General features: G+C 38.6%; 1 protein-coding gene across 2 annotated transcripts; it reads right to left on the bottom strand.

Annotated features, from left to right (window-relative positions):
* Nucleotides 1–7,299: 7,299 nt before the first annotated feature.
* Nucleotides 7,300–22,782, bottom strand: cacng6a (calcium channel, voltage-dependent, gamma subunit 6a). 2 transcript variants are annotated; one of them, XM_026156392.1, is made up of 7 exons: nt 22,711–22,782; nt 18,746–19,337; nt 17,137–17,247; nt 16,791–16,899; nt 12,408–12,482; nt 9,727–9,864; nt 7,300–9,635 (listed from the first exon to the last, which is right to left on the bottom strand). In XM_026156392.1, the coding sequence occupies exons 2-7, from the start codon at nt 18,953–18,955 to the stop codon at nt 9,415–9,417; spliced, it is 864 nt and encodes a 287-aa protein (XP_026012177.1). In that variant the 5' UTR covers nt 18,956–19,337; nt 22,711–22,782; the 3' UTR covers nt 7,300–9,414. The 2 variants fall into 2 exon arrangements, with proteins under 2 accessions (XP_026012177.1, XP_026012176.1); XM_026156391.1 differs by lacking the exon at nt 22,711–22,782 and adding an exon at nt 22,343–22,558.
* Between the last annotated feature and the right edge of the window lie 186 nt (nt 22,783–22,968).

The raw sequence follows: 22,968 nt of genomic DNA, 5'->3' as shown, positions 1-22,968 counted from the left end.
AAACAAATATTTGACACGAGTGGCAGGTCAGTACCTTTGATGGATTAATGGCCACATAATTGCATTTTCCCTATAAAGACAGTTTTTCTGAAGCTTTAATAAGGTAGGAGCTTCCATTATTGTATATCACACTGTGTGGGCAGTGTTCAGCATTTAATAAAAGCCCAGTGCACCACATCCTATCACAGCAGACTTGTGTCCACCGTGGGGTTTCCCACGGTGCTCCTGGCTAGCCTGTATTATTATTATGTCTGCAGCATGGCCATACATACATTAAGTAACGATAATAGCTACCGCCTTGTGTCAGCTTTCATGAGTCAACAGGAGTCTGCCACCAGTGAAGACACTCTGCATTTTAATTTCCTCTCTTCACTCAGTCTGAAGCTCGCCGTCCGGCTGTCTCTTCTTCCAGGGCACTTTGGTGTTAAAGAGTGCACGCCTGCAGTCACTGATAACGGCTTCAGGCTCGACGACAGACATCCACATGCTGGTGGGGAGGTCTGTCACTCAAGATTACACTCTCATTTCCTCTTGTCCTTAAATCCTTCTTCTTTCCAGGAAACCTGGGCTGTCTGAGTAACACTCGGGTTCATGAAAACTCAAACAAAGACCAAACTTCAGAGATATGTTTGTTTTGTTAGTCATGATATAGGCACACGTATGTTCATTATGATTTTCTTTTCTAATGTGTAAAAAAAACTATTAAAATGTATATCTACAAATATTTTTTAAAGACTGTAAATTTAAAGGTACATATTTCAGCTAAGATATGACATGTAATTAACAAGAATTTCATTATGCAGTGAAACCTAATTATAGGTTATATTCATTCATGTGGGGAACCTCTTTGAACCTGGCAGCCCTCACCCTTAATATTCAACACATCACTTAACAAGCCCATGCAAAATGAAATCTACACAACCTCGGGGGCGCAAAGAAGTAAACTCTTCCAGAAATAAATATTATCCCAGACACTCACACCCCAAATATTACACCACAAGTCAAGGTGGAATCTAACAAGTATGATTAACCAGTTAACATATAAAAAACAAACAAACAAACAAAATAAACAAAAGAAAGGCAGCAAAAATACTTCTCAGGCTGCAAGAAGGCAAGAGAGAAGGAGTTTAGTTAAGCTTATAAAATTAGCCAGAGGTCACAAAAGCCGGTACATCTTAACGTAAAGTGTTTTTCAAACTGTGTGACCTTTACTTATCCAAATGTCTAACATCAGCACAAATACATTAATGGTACTGGTCAAACTAAAGAGCCACAAAAACTATATATTTCCAAGAAAGTAAAAAGGTTTCAGCATGGTTTGATTGATTGATTCATTGTTTTAGGAAGAGCAAGCTAACTCCACACGGGAAGGCCCCAACCTGCAGGTGGATCCAAACTTCCTGATGGTGAGGTGACCGTCCTAGCTACACTATAATGCCAAAAGTATTCACTCACCCATCCAAAACATTGAATTCCCTTCCATAGCTGCAGTTGCATAAAATCAAGCACCTGGAGATGCTTCTGCAAACACTGGTAAAAGAATGGGTCGCTCTCAGGAGCTCAGCAAAGTCTAGTGTGATACTGTGATAGGAAAGCAGCTGTGCAACAAGTGAAATTTGTTAAAAATGTGCTGCAGATTAAGAACAAGAAGAAGAACCCTTAAATGATGTCATGGGTCTGGGTGCTTTCACCCAGCATTTTCAGTTTCTTGTGTTCTAGTAATATTTTGTATTATGGTTTATATTCATTTATAGTTTTAGTCATTCTATTGTGAGTTTCTGTTATTCCCTGTTTGGATTCTTGATTATTAGATTCCCTCTTGTGTCTTTGCTCTCTGTGTCTCTCTCGTTTTCTGTCGGTGTTTATGTATCCTGTGTGAGCTCTTGGGTCTTGTTTCCTTCCTTGTCTTCCATTCTGTTTCCAGCCCATCATGTCTCCTCTCGCTCTCCAGTGTTCCCTTGCTCCCTCTTGTCTGCCTTTCCTCCACTTGTCTGTCAAACTCAGTCTTGTGTTCCTCCATTTCCTGTTTTATTGTGAAGGTCTCATGTTTCCATGTTCGGTGTGTCTTGTTCTGCTTCCCCTGTGGCGTCATGTTAATTCATGTCAGCTGTGTTCCCCGTGTGTTCTCACTTCCTTGTTATCCTTCTGTGTATTTATGTCCGGGTCTCCCTCTGTCCTGTGTCACGATCTCCCTCATTCCTCACTGTGTGTTTCTGTCTACCAGCTTGCCGGCCCATCTAGTTTATTTTGTATTCTCAGTTTAGTTAATGTTGGTTTTCCTTGTGTTCAACAATAAAGCTGTTTTTTTGTTTTTTTTTTAGTTTACCTTTTGCGCCCTGGAGTCTGCATTTGGGTCCTCCCTCCCTTCCTTTCGTTTAAAGGCCCACTGGGCTGCATGGTCATGTGTAATTGTAGAGACACCAGAGAGGAATGTCCAACTAACTTCTCCCACACACTTCTGGTCTGAATTCAAACCAATAAAGCTTCAGATATTTGAGAGCCTAATATCAGTTTTCACTGAGTGCACTCTTCACTTATCGAGATTTCAGTTTATTAGAGCACTGTGTTTTCTTTCTGGTAGATTCCATGACACGGCATGTGAATCGCTATTGGAGGTTGTGGCTTAAATCTGATTCTCCACAGAGTTTTCATTTGGCATTAAAGTTTGAACATTCAAAACATGTTGAGCTCCTACTGTGAATAATTTAAAAGGTGGATAGGCTGGGCTCATAACAGGATAATTTAAAAGGGTGCAATGATTCAGGGCCACATGGGACTGAATCTCAGTACAAATGACAGGGACAAGGAGCTTTGTGACAGCACTGTGATGAATAACTTCATGGAGATTTCGCCCTGTTTTCACAGATATTCCTGTGTTGCCACTTCTGAAATGCAGTTTCTATTTACCATTTTATTTACTTTTTAATAACCAGTGTTGGTCAAGTTATTTGAAAAAAGTAATTAGTAACTAATTACTGATTACTTCTCCAAAAAGTAATCCTGTTACTTTACTTATTTTCAAGAGTAATTCATTAGTTACTTAGTTACTTTTTAAAAACATGATACCTGAATACGTAATAAAGCAACAGACCTTTCAGCCCAACTTTTTCTGCATGATCCATCGTATAAAATTGAATCAAATGAAAAAGTTTCTTTTTAAAATTGTTTTATTAGTTTTAATCTTTTAACTTTATGCACATAGCATCTAGCAAAAATTAAATTATATGCAACAGTCTTTGAATTGACGAAATGTTTTAAGATTTAAACTATTTTCGGCATATTCCAGCATATAAGTAAAATAATGTTTTGTGTTTACACTCACTCTTTCAAATAGATGCAAGTAAAACACAACAAAAAAAAGAATAATAATAAAATCAAAGATTCAGCGGCACTAAGTCCTGTCGCTCTTACTTCTATTTTCACCTGTTTAGCAGGAGTGGGACTGGTGGAGCTTTGTTGATCTGCACACGTCTGTTACCACGAACGTCGCATGCGCTTATCTCATTGTCATGAGACACTCTCACAAACGAAATCACGGTTTAGTGACGCAGTGAATCAGCGTGCTTACGGGGAAGTAACGGTAATCGAATTACTTTTTTGCAATAGTAATCCCTTACTTTACTCGTTACTTGAAAAAGTAATCAGATTACAGTAACACGTTGCTACCCATCTCTGTTAATAACTGATTCCTTGTATCTCGGTGTATTTTGCGAGCCTCCTCTAAGTGTTTCTTTGTGTCATCTTTCATTTGTTACTTCCTGCTTTACCTGTCTTATCTGTAGTTTTATTTCTTGTGTATGATTACGTTGATTGCGCAACATCTCGTTTCCCCCGATTTCCATTTCCCTGGTTACCCTCATGTGTGTTTCGATAGTCCAATCCTTTCCCTCAGTCACACCCTGGGTGCTTCCTAATTAGATTGGTGAACTTTAAGACTTAAGTTGGTTTTCCTTATGGAGCTTTGAGGAAACAGGAAACTAACACTGACACAGAGACTAAGACACATGAGCTTGATAAGCCCAAGTAAAGACAAAGAAAAAACTCAGACTTGGCATGCGGAACATAGGATGGAAAGAAAAAAGTTAGTAACTAACAAGATCAGAATGAAAACATAACCTAGGCAAAGGTAATATCAAAAATGGAAAACTACAACTCAAGCTGAAAACTGAGTCCAGTTTGTTAATGACAGGCACATTGGCCAATTTGGAGGGGCCTGATTATCTCCAGGGTTCCTCAGACGTTGACTGAACATGAGTGGCAGGTGTTTAAATGTAAAACACTATGTACTGTAAATCAGGGGAGGATGAAAATGCGCAGGGCCTGGTGCAGACTGCCGACGCAATGAGAAAAGTTGTAGTTCTAAAAGTTTAGGCTATCTGTGCTTGCTTCACTTTATAGCTTCTCCTATTAAACTCAGGATGATAATTTGATTCTCTGTGGTGCAGTAAAGTGGATTGGATGATGTCAGGAATGCACGATGCCAGGGGTTCAGTTTAAACCCGATTCACACTGTGCTCACCCAGTGAGTACCACGTGTATCATCAAATCTGTGCACCACGCAGAGAAGAGATCCAGTGTGTAAATGTGTCTCAGAACAAATACATTTGAGTGTGTTTGCATGCACAGCTCGTCTCCAGGTTTGTGTTTCTCCTGCTACGTCAGTCGTATTAGCCACGGTTTATTTTTAGCCAGGAGGTCGCAGCCAAACAGCGTGGGAGACCATTCAGAGAGACGCGAGCCTGGAAGGAGGTCAACATGGTGACAGAGTTGTGCCGTGAGCATGATAACAAGAACTGAACCAGTGATGAAGGCAGTGCGGGGTTCTGAAAATCCAGATCTGAGCAATTTGTACATGCTGCATGAAAATGCACTCAAAAACCATTCTTATCCCTGCACGTTTTAATGGTATCCTTCAGTGATCCAGAGTGTTGTTCCATAACCATCTGCCATTAGCCAAAGAGCATAGGATAATTGTTTGATTTGAAAGTAATAACACCGGATTATTTTACACTTACAAATTCAATAAAATGTAAAAGGATAATGTTGGATATGTTAGTAGTTGCTGATGTGAAGAAGGTGATTTAGATGGTGTTCTGGCCGTCTAAATGTGTACTGTATCATATAACAGCATGTAACATGCAACTGAAATGTTCAGAGTTCAAATTTAGCCGGGGACCTTTGTTATATGTCATTGCACTCTTTCTCTTTTCTCATTTTCTGCAGTTCTTTACAGTTTGCTGTCTTAATAAGTCAAATTTGTTCAAATATCAAGATTAAAAAAATATTCATGTGCAATAAGTAGGAATATCCTTTGAAGAGATGTTTTGAGTTTTCCTTTTCCTTATTACAAAGAAAGCAGCTGTAGTGAAGACTGAGTGCAATCCAAAACCCAGCTGATAACAGTGCTAATATTATTCACAATTCTCTGGTTTCCACTGAATTTAAGATCAGAATGTGAGCTAAAGGCTCTGTGTGGCATACATCTAAAGATTACAGGACACATTAGGAAAATTCATATTTTATGGATTAACCTGACAGTCAGATTACTTGTGCTCAATTCACATGAGGTTAAATAACCTTTGAGTAGTATAATTGAATCTATGAATTAGTATCTTTTAATGTATGAAATTGTGAATCACTGTGAGTTACAGTTTAAAGTACCTTCTGTGCTAACTAATATTGAATCGTGCTATATAAATTCCAGACTTTTACTTCCTGTTGTTCTTTTCCAAAATGCCAGGAAGAAGAAATCTTAATAAAGACTCAGAACTGGATCTTCACCTGCTAACTTTTGCCTTTACTGACTAATAAGATTCAGCTGATAATTTTGTGATTTTTATTTCACATGTACAGTATCTATATGTCTCTTTGTGAACTCAGCAGCAGGATAAATATAGACTTTAAGGCAACTTTATTACCTTACTCATAGTGTCATCTAGTTGACACTTGAACTACATTTACAACTTACGTTTGTCACACACCTGCGTATGCGAGGTGGTGGAATCGAAAAGTATTGACTGTGCCTATAAAAAGAAAACACATGCCGTATTAGGTAGCAATGATACACTGCTCGAAGTGCTCCTGTCACTTGCAAAATGCTTGCTTGAAGTCCTGTTCTGAATGCATGTCATGCACTGCCCAGAGGACATGCTGGAACGCCAGCTGGGGACTGTATCAAGACACTGGCCCTTCAACTTGAATTTTACCTTGGAGAGGAGGACACAGCTGCAGGGGGTACAATGTGATATGTAAGAAAAGTGGGGAGTTTAACCCCGGGTCACAAATTCACAACCCCATGAATGATGAAAAATACCAGTTGAACCATCTTCAGTCTTTGTAGCCTGCAGATTGCTGTTTGGTCTCTGGATCTCCTGTGGATCACACATAGTGGATTCTGCTCCACTGTGCAATGCCTGCACATATAAAGTAGTCACAAAAATGCATGTCCTACTGTTGATGATGCAAAATAATGTCAAAGTATAAGTGTATGTTATACAAATGTCACTGGCATCATACCTATACCAAAGCACCATGAAGCTAACACAGAGCAAAAAGTGTATCATCACATCCACAAAGTGTAGACACACCTGCGAGTGTATGTGAGGTGCAGGGCAGAGTGGCATCATTTAATGTAGCAGCTAGGGTTAGCTTAAACACTCAGAGCTGAGATAGGGACTTGAGTGGTAATTTAATCTGTAAATAAATTAGGAATTTAGTCCTGAGCAGTTTGCTCGTCTCCTCAGCAACACCATGACAGCCAAACTGCACTTGTGTGAGTAACTCAGTCCCACTAAGGATGTTTGCTGTGAGAACTGAATCTCCAGGTGTGTGAGAGAAGCTGCCGGCCAAACTTTAGCCAGCCATAAAATGTGTAAATAAGCTGAGGCTACATCATAGCGCTTAGTGACAGGCTTCCATGACAAATGGTGGTTTGAGAGAATCCAGTAGTGCTCCTGTTATTTAGTTATTTAGCAATGGATCGCCCAGAATATAATCATATGTGTTAAAATTCCATAAATATTTCATTTTTACATACACAAATATCATTAGTACCCATATATCATCACACCCCTACTGTGAACCAAACATACTGGTAAAAAAAAAAAAAAAAAACTCACTGTGGCACAACACATCTTTGTTATGTTGTGCCAAGCAGAGCCAATTTTGTAAAAAAAAACAAAAAACAAATTGTGACCCACCAAACATTTACACACCTGATCATTTAGATGCAGCGAGATGGACAAGGACAGGTCTGATCTACTCAAACATCCTGGTGTACAGTATATGCCAGACTTCAGGTTTTAATCTCAAAGCATGTTTTTTATTCAAAATACAGAATAATACTTCTGCAATATTACACAGCATTTTAATCTGATGAGATTCCAATGAACAGAACCCAAAGAAAAAGTATGAAATAGAGCATGTAGTTAACAGTTCAGTTATGAGGTGTAAAGTGGGACAGTTCATAAAAGCAGCGATAGTGGAGGCAGCGACTGTAAGCCAAGAACGTGTTGAGAGTGCAGAATAGGAGAAAAATGGAACCTGATAGAGGATGACATTAAATATTCATGTGATGTTTAATAATGAAATGAACTCATTCATACTCAGTCGATTCAGTTCAAAAAAGTTGCAGCGACAGTTCACCCTTCATTCAGAAAGAGAAGCACTTTGTTTTAACAGAAATCATCCGAGAAAAACCTTGAAGGTAAAAACCTGGCAGCTGATTAACACAGTGCAGCTTCTGCAGGACTGTGTAGTCCCCTCTGTACTTACATTTAAAATGTCAAACCAATACTGTTCTTACAGTGTTCTTGTATCTGCATGTGATGAAGATGACAAGACAGGAGTGTTACGCTACATTTATAACAGCCAAATATATATATAAATACATGTATATGTACTGGTACAATATTACAACAGGATGGACCTGTCTCCTTGAAGTTATATTTATACGTTGAACACAGTGAATTGTGATCATTTATTTTATCAGCCAAATATATGGAAAGTTTTGTAAGCTCATATATGACCTTGAAAATATACTCAAACAAGCTTTGATCTTATTATAATTTCCATTTCTGATTACTGCAGAAATTCTAATGTTTTCCAGTGAACCAAGTAGCAATAGTGATATTGAATCATATCAGCATTATTTAGTGCTGCAGAAGCTTCATGGCTAACCCGCAACATGATCCCTTTTTGGCTTTTAAAAAATATAACTGAAAACCATTTTAAAAGCATGTACCGTCCATTTTCTTCTGCTTATCCAATTCAGAGGGATACAGCCCAGTAACAATTATATTTTACTGACAAGTTTTTGTCAGTAAATACACAATTTAGCAGCTTTTTCTTTTTAAATTTACAAAAGTGATTTTGTTTTGAATTAAATGCATATAATTGTAATTTCAAGAAGACGGGCTCATACATGGTTATGCAGGTAATTCGAAATAATCTCAATATACACAAAGGATCAACAAAAAACATCATAGCAATAATAAAGGAGCTCTGCGGGAGAAAAGGCAATCAGGGTTGTTTTTTTTCACACATCACTAAAAATAAACTTTATGACTTTCTCAAATTGGCAGTCAGCACACAGTTCTGATGATGGTGTGGTCACATCGTTACCTGAGCAGAAAGGCAGCTTTTTAAAAGAAAATGAGAAAGCTATCGAAGCGTAGCCACAGTAAATGTATTTGGGGTAAAACAAGAGTGACATTAACACAACATTTAACTGCTGAATGCTCTCGGCTTGTGCAATTGTGCATCTATGAGCAGAACCTTTCTCAGAGTAAACACACAGAACAAAAGTCATTTTAAAAGCTTATTAGCTAATGGGTGAATTAGCTGTGTGAATAATAAATAAGGAGAGAAATTAACTGGAAAGCATTTTAATATGTGTCGAGCATCATAAAAATGTTAGCAGTGAAGGTGGCAGATATTTTAATTGGCATTTCAGCAAATTCTTAAATAAGTAGTGAGTTTAAGTAGAGGGATGAAAATCATGAATGTTAAAAAAAAAAAGTTGGAAGGAACAAAATTTTTCTTTTCTTTTTTTAAATCATTTTTGAATTATTAACAACAATAGCCTCTAAACCCTGCAAGATCATTAGTAAGACAATACAGAAGTGTTTCCCACACACATCTGAGCAATAAGGTCACCACATTCTTTGTAAATTAATGGCTTGTTGTGCAACAGAAAGAAATTAAAGCTATTTTTTACTAAATTAGGATACGATAATGGCATATTTTGGTAAATGCAGTAACTAAAGTAAAACCAGCGACTCTTTTAACAAAATTGCTCTAAGTCAACAGAAAAAGCTATCTCTTTGGTAAGACATCTCTGGGAAACCTCCTCACTTCTCTGCACCCTCCCCCTTACAAGAGGGGCAGATAAAATGCACCATCACCTCCAGTCCACTAGCTACTGCTGTCCTTGTGAGGGAGGCACTTCTGCCAGGGGCTGTAGGGCAACGCCAACAGCAGGAAGAGGATCCCACCCACGATGAGGACAGCCCCCGCACAGCCAATACACGATACTGACCAGGAGAGCTCATGGTGGAGAGGAACTGTGTGATTGCTGGCAAGAAAAGCCAAAACAGACTGGTGGAAAACCAAGAGGGACAGGAGCACCAGAACACCTGTGATGGAGGAACCAAAACGAGCTGTGAGAGGTATAGTTTTGGATAAATTTGCCTTTGTGAGGGTAACTTTGCTGCCACCTTTACTGACCTGACAGAATGAAGCATACAGATGCTGGTTTAAGGAAAAACAGGATCTCCTTACTGAGAGCCATAGTGATGCAGATGGCGCCCATCACCATCAGAAACAGGCTGAATAGGGCCAACATTGCTGCTGCCACATTCAGATCTACATAGGGAATAATGACGGTGTTAATATAAGTGGATTTTGGACAGAACTCGATCAAAAGGTGGTTCATTTATTTCTGTGTTCAACAGGGAAAAATGTATCGTATCTAAAAGACAGAGCGGACAAGTTTGTAACCAGCTGCTGCCTTTTAAATGCCGCCATTGTTTTTGTCTCACTGTAATGTTGCTGTAGCATAGCATTAGGGGGTGTCAGCACAGAAGGAGACTACCAGAGAGGATACCACTGACTGAAATGATGAAGTGGTAAAAACATTAGATGGTTACATACACAACTGGCGCCTTGTTCTGTAGCAATCAACTGTCAGCAACAAAGCGATGCATGATGAGTAAATCGCTTTAAATGCGGACAGGGCTTTCGTGTGTAACAGCTCGTAGCAAGGTTGAACAAATGATACGTAAACCATTTTATATTTGTGTTAGTAGGAGTCTATTTCATGGAAAAAATATACACAATTAGCCAGTTCACTAATGACGGGGGTGACACAGTTGAGGAATGACAGTAACAAATTGCAAATGATTTCCAGTAGGAATGATAAAGCAGCTTTGTACGCAGTTTGGTTTGACTAATGAAAAATTAGCAATGGGAATGATCCCATGTTGCAAATCACAGCTTCCATGTTAAGGCATGAGGTTTCAGGAGCTTGCTCAAATAAAAGCTGCTTAACATTCCAGTTTGTGAATCACTCTGTTGTAATAAATGCTCAACTAACATTGTGACTGTATACCCAAACTAAATCTTAAATTCATGTTTTGGGGCATGCTCAATCATCCAGGTAAGTAAACGCTAAAAGGTTGATTCTGTTCATCCGGGCGTAACGTTTTCAGTGGGAGAAACGTTTCGTCACTCATCCAAGTGACCTCACAGCCCATTGTTCATTCAGTGGGCTGGTTTCAGTCAATGTGCAAATGTACTGTTTTTAAGGTTGGGGAAACCTGCAGCTGAGCCTGAAGAAGTCAATTGGATGAGTGATGAAACGTTTCTCCCACTGAAAGCGTTACATCCACATGAACAGTGACACAAGTTAGGTTGAACACAAAATCGGAAAACCCTTGGCTAGCATACACTCATTTAGATTCTGGAGATAAAAGTTAGTATTTTGACCTTTCCCGTAAAACCAGCTGATATCCAGGCCAAGACTTCCTCTTCCATGTGCCAGTCATTGTTTATGAATGCTAAAATGTCATTGGACAGTTTAGGTTTTGGCAAATTTATTTCCTCAGTTGCGCTGCACATGGACTCATTTACATGAACACAACCAGAGCTTTCTAAATTTGATTAGACTTCAGGTGGAATACAAATGCAAATAAGAAAGCTTGTAGTAATAAAAAAATGTTTGTTTATAGGTGATATTTGATTCTACTTATTTGCAGAAATTGTTTTGCATAGATTACACTGAAGACACATTTGAGTTGAAAATGTGTATATTATATATATTTTTTTTAACTATAAGACAGCGGTCCATAACCTTTTTTGTGCCATACACTGGTTTATGTCCAACAATATTTTCATGGACTGGCCTTTAAGGTGTAGCAGATAAATACAACAAAAATTAAACCAGTACCAAAAAAAAGAACATCTATTCATAACACACAGAAAAAGACCCAGGGAAAGCGAGTTAACGATAAAAGAAATAACGATACAAATCAATAAAAACCCTGAAAACTATAAATTTCACACCCAAGCCTCAACTCATGACTGGTCCATGGTCCACTGGTTGGAGACCACTGCTATAAGAGACAGAATATAAAGTAGTGCGATAAAGTTGGGAAAAGATAGAAATTTTAGGGTCATCTTATTTGTTGGATTCTGACAACATATATCCTGCCAAAAAAGAAGACAGCACTTTCTCTGCTAGCTACAGAGCTACAGATAATGTAACAGAAAATTTTTGTGTTGAACAATTTTCAGTCCCTCCAAAACCACCGATGCTACAGATGTAAATGGCATGTTGGATGTCTTGGAAAGTGCTTTTATTCCAATAACACAATCATCTTCAGATGTAAAAGGTTTGGATAGGTGTATGGATTTTGAATTAGACTCCAAATGAATTATTTTTCATACTCGTGGCGACTTTAAATCACTAGATTGAGGCTTATAGCGTGACAATGATGTGGCACCAGTGAACAATGAGTTTTTAATGTACGTGCGTCTTTCTTCATTCAGTGTATGGCGCTGTGTGATCTTAATACATTATGAAACTGCCAGTGAAATGGGAGGTTAGACAGCAGCTCGGAGGCACTTGAACGCAGCGTAGGCGGAATGCATTTCAAACACTCAGGGAGCAGACAATGATCAACCTGAAAGAGCGTAGCAAGGAGGTGAAGGGAGACACAGAGAAAACGATGGGACAGAGAAATACAGGGATAGATCATGGGAAAGGTGATGGCAGGATAAGAGAGGATAAAGATGAAAGGGCAGAGAGGGCACAGGTGAAAGGGGGAGGGGGTGGGGTCAGTGAGAGGTACAAGTGGAGAAAAAAGAAAAGAGAGGAGTGGGCAGCTGAAAGAGCCTAAGTGACTCACTTTTCTGTGTCGTCTTCTGAAACATCACAGCATTTTCCCCTGTAGTAAAAAACTTGAAGTACGTGCAGTTTGATTCTGCAGGAGACGAAAGGAGAGCGAAAGACAAATCGCTATAAGTGACATGAACACTGACAGGTAATCTCCTGTAGTTGCAAATTATCTTGATCATCTTTTTGAAATTCAAGAAGCCACATCCCCACATCCTCTTCCTCGTCCCACCCCTGGATGCTTTGGTTTCAATTATTCTCCATCAAACATAATCAGCCGTGAACGTCAATGACAAGCTCAAGGTGACAACCCAATGCTTCCTGCGCAATTTGTATTCTGCCTTCTTGATGATGTGTTACAGTAATTAGAAATTGGCCGTCAAATAGATTGTGACACCTCTATCTGTTCCCTTGTGCATTGGCAAACACGAGCATGCACAACACGCGCACACATCACTCTTAATTAGTGTGATCAAAGCCGCATCCTCAGTGTTCTGGCTTGGTCTCTTTTTTTTCTGCTGCCGCAGCTATAAGAGTTTCAGCGAACACTGCAGCACTCTAAAATCCCAATTGGCAGAATTCAAATCCCATCAACAAATAAAGGCTCGCTGTAGCTGGCCAGTCAGGCAATAATTGGACTTTCCTTTCATTGACCACAGAACATGTGTACACTTTAATCCCCAAAGGAATTTGTGGGCCAGCATTTCCATCATCAGTGTCTGGCTAAGAAGAAAACCCCTAAAATAACATCTCACATTTAAATTGGATAAAGGATCTTAATAAAGCAGGAAAGTCAGAACAGTCAGTGATGTAGCAGTTCATCTGACTCATGATCCATCAGTTCCCAGGTTATTGCCTGTAAATGTGACCTTGAACACAGAATGGGTGAAGACAATATTGTAGGTGGAGTAGCAGGTCTCCTGAACTGTGGACAGACGGATGGATGGACACATTGTTGTGGTATATACTGATCAGTCCTTTGACTGGATGAGCTAAAATCTAAAAATTCAATGATGATCATTTTTAAATTCTGAGGTTTGGGTTCAGCAACTTGCTGTTTTTCATGTTCTTCGAATAAATAAATCTGTGAATGAATAAATATTTGAGTTTTTATTGAAAGTTGTAGTATAGACTAAAAGCTAAACTTTATATACATCCATATTATATTAAGAGGAGATTTTATCTCAAATTATACTCCATACATTCATAAATGGAATCACTGAGCTTTTTCAGAATGCATGTATGCGTCACTATTAGTGCTATGTGACATCTCAATATGGCTTCATAATATCTTTGTTTAAGCAGAATTAAACCTTGGTAAATCTAACCATCCATGTAACCATATAAAAAGAAAAAAATGATCAAAATGAGAGTATATTATATTAGTGATGGGTGGTCCAGCTCTTTTCAAAGATTTGGCTCTTTTGACTCGGCTCCCTTAGAAAAGCCTGGCTAAATGGCCCTTCATTCAGAGCATTGTATTTTAGCCTAATTTAGCAGTTCCGAGTTATCTTACTTTTGCATTTTGCTCGTTTCTTTAGCCTTGAATTCAAATTCATCTCCTCGTCTCTCTGTCTCTTGCCTGTACCGCTGCACTCGTTGTCTCCTGAACCTCTGCCTTCTTGCTTCTTTTACATAATGTTATGATCCTTGCCTGTCTTTGCATGTGATTGGTCTGCTTGGTGTGCCCAGCAAAATAAAGAAGATTCTCAGCAGAGCTGAGCAGGAGCGGTTAAAAGTTGTTTCGCTTTTGATGTTTGCTACAAAGAATCGGCTCGTTTGCAAATGACACATATTGCATTTATTGTTCTACTGCCCATGATGTTCTGCAGGGTGTTTGACTTTGTAACACGTGTACTGCACTTACTATGTTCCAGTAGTTTCTAACATTGTAGTTTAGCAATTTAAAGGAGTCTATAACATAAAAGAAGGTTTGTTTTGTTCTTTGACAGTGAATCTTTTTCCTGATGCAGGGTGCAGGCCAAGAATTTTACTTGTTTCAGCTTCATATTCATTCCTTCCACATGTTCAAAAAATCTTACTGCACCCCCATTACCCTGTAAAGCTTTCTCACTTGATGATAATCAAAGAGATCTCTTCTCTGATAAGATGCAGAGATGTCTCTGTGGACTCCTCAGTCCTTAGACTCAATACTTGAAATGTGCAATTCACTTGTATTTTTATTTTTATTTTTTTTATTCCTATTTATTCTATTTATCCCCTTTGTATATTTTATTTATATTTGTCTCTGTATTTATATGTGTGTGTGTGTGTGTGTGTGTGTGTGTGTGTGTATATATATAACAATTCTCTTTTTGTAACTGTAACTTCGGTCGTTGCTGTGCTTTTCTTTGGAAGTCGAATTTCCCAGAGGAACCCACCCGAGGGATTAATAAAGTTCTATCTTATCTTATCTTATCTTAAAATCTCAATTTTGTTCTTTTATACGAATCATTTAGCAAAAAGAGGAGTTCATACAGGTGAGTCATGGAAAATAGGAGCGATACTGCAAATATGTCCTGGTCCTGGGTCTGGTCATTCAGTGTTTCTGATTTTGAATTAAGTTATACTTTTTATATTATGGCTTTCTGGTTGTATGGTAATTATAGTTCTGGTTTTTAGGTTTTCTGTTCTGTTTCTGTGTTTTTTACTGTGTTCCACGTCTAGTCAGTTTTGCCTCTGTGCCTCATGTTTCCTCTGTTCCCAGGTCTGTCATGTTTCCACGTCTTAGTGTCAAGCGTCTGTGTGAATTGTCTCATGTTTTTATTTTCATAGTCCCTGTCCTGCGTGCAGTGTTTCTAGTTTTGCCTCCCCTTGTCTTGTTACGTTTGATTACTCCCAGCTGTGCTTTCCTCCTGTGTCTCATTCCCTCGTATTCCCTCACTGTATTTAAGCCCTGTGTTTCTTGCTCTCTCAGTGTTGCTTTGTACCGTTACCATGCTGTGTGCTTTTCCCCCCTCCGTGTTCTTGGTAGGGTTCTACCTCTATTCCCAGTGTCTTAGTTCCTTGTCATTAATTTCTAGTGTTCTGTTTTTGGATTTTTGGTTCCTAGTATGTTTTTGCTACAGCGCAATAAAGCTGCCTCTTTTAGTTCACCCTTGTGTCCTGTGAGTGCTGCATTTGGGTCCTTCATCCTATCTGCCACACAGCACACCTTGACAAAATAGCTTTAACAATGTTTCCAAAGTTTTCCAACCCACAGTCTCATTTTGTTCTGCTGCTCCTGCACCTGAAACTGTAAGTTGTGAGATCAGTAGAACCTGATTAGGCTTGAGAACTGGTAGGGTATATGACAGCATAGAGTTGGAGCATTGGGTATTATTTTAGTCCATTGGTGTTGAGGCGCTGTTTTGGACATTTTGAAGCCTCAGCTGTGGGCTGTTTGAGCAAGAAGAGACCATATTTGCATTAGAGGTTTTCATTATCAGCTAATGATAGCAAGCTTGATTAGCAGGCTGCATCCATAAATTCTATAGGTGCAGCACACCGATAGACTAGAATTTTACTCACCAAAACTAAAGCACAAAATTCTTGAGTGTTCTAATTATTAGTTAATGGATCAACAGCACAAGTATGAAGGGATGGTCAAACTGAGAATATATGAGCCAAAGCTGTTTTCATACCAGGATGTAAACATGACTTTTATTGCTGTAAAGTTTGGCATTTTAAAATGGGATTCTGAGATCTGAAGTTTTTTGCAGTTCAATGTGACAGTTGTTTTGCTGCTTCGGTATACACTAGACAAGTCAGTCTATCACAAGGATTACATATACCACCACATACTCTTCCATCAAAACATATGATCAGTTTAAAATGACCTGTTTATCTAATGTGCATGCCTTTGGACTATAGGAAGAAAGTACAGCGAGAACATGCAGACTCCACGCAGACAGGCCCCAGCCAACCACTGCTGAACACTGCACCGCTCTCTCATCGTGGCAGAACAGCATTTGAAATCATTAAAACAGATATATTAAAACCCATGCAGTATGAACACAAGTTAAAATTCAAGTGTTTAGACACTCAAACAGAAGCCGGATATTGTTGTCCTTGTTCTGTTGTATCCCTTCACTTGACCCAAAAACAAAATGTGGACCATTTCACTCTGTAACAATGACTCAGTCAGTTACTCAGCCAGACTATTCAGCCTGCCAGCCATCAAACAGTGAGCCAAGCATCATTTGTCTAGCCAAAAAGTCAGGTAGACCACTCCTTCATTCTAACTCTCTCCCTCAAACTGAACTGTCCAACAAGCTCGACGGTTTGACAAACGTCCAGTCAGCTGATTGCTCCATCAATCATCTGTTCAAACCTCTTTTCATCAGACGGACTAGTCATCCATCATCCAAAAGTTAGACACACATCCACCCAACCAGTCAGTAATTTCACAAGTCACCTCCAGCCAGTTCAGCAGGTCCGCAGCTCTCTCTCTCTGGGTCAATATCAGACACCCACAGGGTCTTGGTGCAGCCCTTCCACAGCCCATAGTGGGCTGTCAGACAAGTCTGCAAAACAAAGACTGTTGATTTAAAATCAGGGGTAATATTTTTTGCCATCGATCACAGGGTTTTGCCCTTTGGACCAAACAGCCTTTCATTTCTAAAAGGAAATGACTGTTTAGTTGGTACTTTAGCCCGTACTACTTCTACCCTGGACAGATAATATCTAAGACACTCTGTCACATCTGTTTATCAGTGAAAACAGCAACATAGCTCATGAACAGAAAAAAGTCTGACTTTCACCTGATTGTTATAGAAACTCTTCGGCGGTGCCAGCTCCACCCAGAACTCAGTCCCGACCCCGAGGACTGTCAGGACTACACCAACAATGGCGACAAAGAATGCTAATTTGATCTGGTGACAAAACAAGAACAATTTAAGTTAACGTAAGGATTTTTTTTTTCATAAATGTACTGTCACTGGCGTGTGCTCAAGTCGTGAGGTGTAGTCAGTTACAGTGTCCCTTACACGCTGCCCTTTAGTCTCTAATTGTTAGCGTTCATTCCCAGATTATACAGTCTATTCCTATTTGGTAGGGACCCACACCTGCCAAAATCTAATACACAACAAAAGATAAACAGACTAACTAATGTGCCCCATTTATATCATATTTTATTCACAGCATTGTGCAAAAGTCTTGAAGTACCATTTCTTTATATTTTGCTTGGAAAATTGGAACTAGTTGCAATGATTATTGAAGCAATGCGGTATATAAGGCAAAACCAGACAGCTTGTACTCTTTTAGGCAACCTTTCTTTTAATTTCTTTTAGTAGTCTTCAGGAATATCCCTAGCCCCACTGCCTAAAATATAGGCCCAAACTATGACAGAGCTATTTCTTTTCTTTGTCATTATGCAAATGACCAGATGTTCATGCAAAGAATAGTGTAACTGCCACTGCCTCCAGTAAGAACACCATTAGATAAATTTCCAGGTTATTGCTTATAAATAACTTTTGAATACCGTCAAATTCAATGTAGTGACAAAACGGGATGTAAACATCTTAAATAAATATGTTTAGATAAAACTAAATATACTGCATATATATGAGAGAGAGAGTATTTAATTGAAAGTTAAACAAGCAAGTTAATGAAATGAAATGAAGACATCACTTTCAGTTTGTCACATATTAATTTATTTCTAAATGTATTTTTAACAGTAGTTTTTAGGGCATTTTACTGAGGATGTGTTGATGAATTTGTTGATTTATTTCTGTAATTTAAATTTTGTCAGTTGTGATCCTCCATACCATCCAAACAATAAACGGCAGCATAGAAATAGGACTCCTACCCATCACTCCTACACACAGCACTACACAGAATCAAAATGGTGCTTTCAGAGGTGTCTGGCTGAGCTCAGTTACATAAAATTACTTAGATTATTTAGACTAAGTCTGTAAAGCACATAATATTGACTTTTTTACTCATAAATCATATATGATTTGGTCACATATATGACTATAGTGACCAAACAAAGATATGTCCCATTCCCATTTTTTCTCACTGCCTGATGTTGTCAGATGAATGACAGACAGCAAGGCCAGAAAATTGTTCTAATAGTAAAATAATACAATTTTGAAATAGGAAAATTAATAGCTTTTCATAGTCACATACCTATTTGACACCTATAGATTGCATTTCAGTTTAATCTTTATCACCTTATTGTCAGATAACTGAAATTAATCTTTTCAAAACATGTATTTTCTAATATTCAGAGCCATTTTCTGATCCTGTGGTGTGTTCCCTGTACCTTGACTTCACTTAAGGCAGCTATTTGATTGGTTCTGTTACCTCCAGACTACGATCATGCATCCAGAAAATAAACATACATCTACACAATATAAAACCAGTTACCTTTCCCTCCTGGGCCTCACTCATGGCATGTCCTGTTGATGTTGTCCTGCGGCGCTTGTTCCCACCAAATGTACTGCGTCCACTCATCAGGCTGGCCAGACCCCCTGCACCCTGGGCTGGTCCTCCTGGTACAGGCCCGCCAGCCACTCCGGGGGTCCCTGGGCCTACAGTGCGGCCCTCCTCGTCAGTCACAAAAAACGTTGACCACATTTTGAGAAAATATAAAACTACCAAGGAAGCCGAGCAGGGTCCAGTCTGTGGTCTAACTCGATTTGGGCTTTTCTTCAATTCAAGATTAAGAGTAGAGCAAAAACAGAGGAAATGGCTAGTTAGGAATTGAAAGAAAAACTATTAAAATGTCCAGAATGGGACCAGAAACTAGACATACAACGTCTTTAGGAGGAAAAGGTGCCAATTATCCTTCTCTTGAAAAGAATGCTGAGGAAAAATGGTGGCTTGGATGACAGATACAAAACCGCTAAGTGAATCATCATGGAAAAAATAAACGATTACAGATTAAAGAAGATGTACTGAGAAGAGTATCTTCTGAACATCAGTAGAGGTAGGTCAGGAGAGTAAGAAAGGACACTTCCTAGAATGAAAAGAGGGAACAAAGAATTAAAATGTAAGAGCCATTAAATATGTTTATATCATCATAAAAGAGGCTTCACATACAGAATGTGCAAAACATGCAAGAGTCACAGAAATATTCAAAAGTGTCAGCTAGTCATTTTGCAAAAGGCTTTATTATATAAAATTTTATTTTAGTAACAGAAATCTGAATTCTCAAATATACATATACAAAGTCAATATAAACTAATTCTTATCTTTTTGGACATAAAAACCAAAAAGCATTAAATATGCAGAATTTAAAAAATGTTATTACAGGAAATGCAAATGTGTAATATCATGATCTGGCTCTTTGATTCATAAAAAACCCAGCAATTTAAATCAAATGATTACATCTAAAACCATTGTGAACTTCATCAGAGGTCCCAACTCATACAAAGACATATTACACAGGTCTGTAACAAAAGAACTCCATAGGATTTTTTGACTGTTTCTTATAGATGTTTACTATGGAACAGGATTAGGGCCACCGGTGGAAAAAAACAAAAAAAAACAAAAAACGGGTGCATCGTTTTGGTTTTTTTTTGTTTGTTTTGTTTGTTTTTTTCCAGAATTCTGAAAAAGAAAGTCAGAATTCAGAGAATTCTGACTTTAATCTTAGAATTCAGGCTTTTTTCTCTGAATTCTTTTTTTCTCAGAATTCAAACTTTTTTTCAGAATTCAGACTTTTTTTCTCAGAAATCTGACTTTAATCTCAGAATTCGGGGGGTGGTAACATAACATTTACCAAAAATATCCCATGCAGCTGAATATTTTTTTCTTGAAGACCTGTTTTATTTGTGAGAAAGTATTGTATTATAAAACTAAATCCAGCTTTGACATTTCATTGTGACTGACCCATGGCTCAAGCAAGATGGTTATTTATGTCAGTGAACAATATAAAAGTCCATTATGAAGTCTCATTATCCGTATATCACCCAGGTGTAAATAATGTCAAACTCTCCAAAAATAGAAACTTTCATGAATGTCATTTGTTCAATCTTAAAAGTAAATGAACAGTTCACAAGACTCTAATTGGGCCATAAAAATGTCTATTCTGTTCTATTCCTGTGTGATCTGAGCCCACATGAAGCAGCTGTTCTGTAACAAAAGTCCACTGTAATTTGAGCCAAAAAAAATGACTGCATTAAATAACCAGGATTCAGTGCTTTCATCAGTGCACTTAAAAAAAGGAAGAACACAATACTGGAGAGAGCTCGCAAATACTAGAAATCAGAAATAATTATCTGTGCCCTGTTCTCCATTTTTCATAAGGACACTAAGCCAATATAAAGGCACTTAGCATGGTGGTGTCAAAATCAATTATCTATTTTGAGATGTTGACAGCAAGCACATAGAGAAATAGTCAGCATAGTGAAATCTTAACCTGCTATCTATTCTGAGATACTTTGTGGTACCTCAGCGATACTCATCATGTTCAAGACACGACCAATTACCTATTCTGAGAAACTCTGTGATACGAAGTCACACAGACACATCGCCAGTGAACTCAGTCTTAAACCCTTTGTTTCTGGAGGGGGAATGACGCGGCTGCCCCGCTGAGTTCCACCCAGATGCGGTGACAACAGACACAACATGCAACCCTGTGTCTTGTTAGCAAAAATGAAAGCTGTTCCCTGGGGAGAAGACGCAATTTTACTTTCATATCAGCATCTACCTTGTGAATAAGATAACAAGTCACAGAGTGCAGGCTTAGAGACGTTTTCAGTCAGGTTTGTGAAACAGAGATAATAAGCCACAACAACACAGTAGAATATAAACATATGATCACATTAACAGACAAAATCCTCCACTTAATGCACATCTTCAAATTCTAAACCTTTACATATAATAATGCACTTCATTATAGTGATTTATCTCTGTTGATTGTGAAAGTGTCTTGCACAGTAAGTAGAGTTTTTTTAAACCTCTTATCGCAGGGCACAGAAGGATTTGAGCCTATCCCAACTGACATCGAGCACCCTGGACAGGGCGCCAACCATACGTATTTTCACCTTTGGCCAATTTAGTACCACTAATTAAACAGACGCATGCAAACTCCACAGCAAAAGCTGATCAGCAGGTTATGAACCAGAACCTTTTTGAGTGTCTTGGGGACATCATTAATGACACTGGCATTTACAAATGTTATAACAATTTTATAGTGATTTGACAGTGCAAATGTATTAACTGCAAAGCAATTTGTTCTAATAGTCAAATTAGGTTGTAAACATTAGGGGCTCTCTACATAGTGTGTGGCCTAGATTAGTAACAGAAAGCCACAACTCAGAAAAAGTAATTATATACTTGAAATAGCTCTGGTTAGCACACACATTTATCCAATGACAAACATGTTCAAACACTGTTAGCAGTTAAATTCAACATATCTTCTTATATAGCATCCGTGTTATCTGCACATTTACACTAAAGTGGAAAAGAAAATGCAAAAATAGTTTATAGTTTTTCTCAAATGGTTATCTTGCATTAATAGGTAACATTACTCTGGTGTTAAGATATTTTCTAACAAGATTAAATTTTTGTTTAAAAGCACTTTTGTGCCTGATTTATTCATGTTGCAGAACTGCAACTTTTCCCCCTAATTAAGTAAAACTAAAGTTAACTCTGCTCCTGAGAGGGCAAAGGACAGCAGCACTCTTTATAAAAAAAACCAAACATTTATTGCATTTTGTGGTATCATTTGTCTTTGTGCTGGCACTCCTATAATAACGCCTACATAACACTGTAAAAATGACATAACAATACACTGCAGGCAATTTGTCAAAAAAACAGTGGTGCAAAGTGGTCACTATGAGCTTCCATATCTAAAGCAACAGCAAACACAACCACAACAGCAAAACATCACTGACATATTTAACTGCTCGTAGCTGATTTCAAATATTTCTTATGTAAAGTGTCTGGGCACCTGTTTAAAAAATAAAAAAAATTAAAGTCTGCTATCCTTACTCATCAAAACCAATCAGGTCTCACCTTATAAGGCATCCAATATAACACGCTGGAAAAGCAGCAATGAAGCATGAGCAGGAAAGTCCAGCGTCAACCTTTAACAAGTTCACTCACTTTCTTAGTGAATCCAAAAATAAGCCAACATGGAACCCACACAAACACGCACACACAACAAACACCATAAACACTCTGTAAAGGCAACGTTTGAAGTTCAGCTTTATTCCCCCACCAGCCCAGCCCCCTTCACACAGTTCAGCAGCCAGAAATTATCATGCTGAAATTAGACACATTAGTCTCACTTTTTCACTCTTTAACACGTGCTGCACGCCTGCTTCACTGCGCTCGCCGCCATCTCACAAATATCACAACAATGACATTATCAAGTTGCTGACCTGGTTTTTGTGTGTGTGGTTCTGCTCGGAGTGACGGAGGGCGAGCTGAGGCCGGGAGAGGGAGTGATTGAGGGAGGGGAAAGTGAAAGGGTGAGGGGGGAGGGGAGGGGGAGTGTAGGTCAAAGTAGCTCAGTATTACGTCTGAGGGGGGGTAGATGGGGTAACATGTGCTCATGCTTGAAGGAGGAGGTGAAAAAGAGATGGCGCGTGTGCGTGTTTGTGTGTGTATGTGTGTGTGTCTGTGGTATTCAGTCACAC

The sequence above is a fragment of the Astatotilapia calliptera genome, chromosome 22, assembly GCF_900246225.1.
Source record: "Astatotilapia calliptera chromosome 22, fAstCal1.2, whole genome shotgun sequence".
In the NCBI taxonomy this organism is placed as follows: domain Eukaryota; kingdom Metazoa; phylum Chordata; class Actinopteri; order Cichliformes; family Cichlidae; genus Astatotilapia; species Astatotilapia calliptera.
Note: the sequence above shows the minus strand (reverse complement) of the source record. Positions and strands in the feature narration are given on the sequence as shown.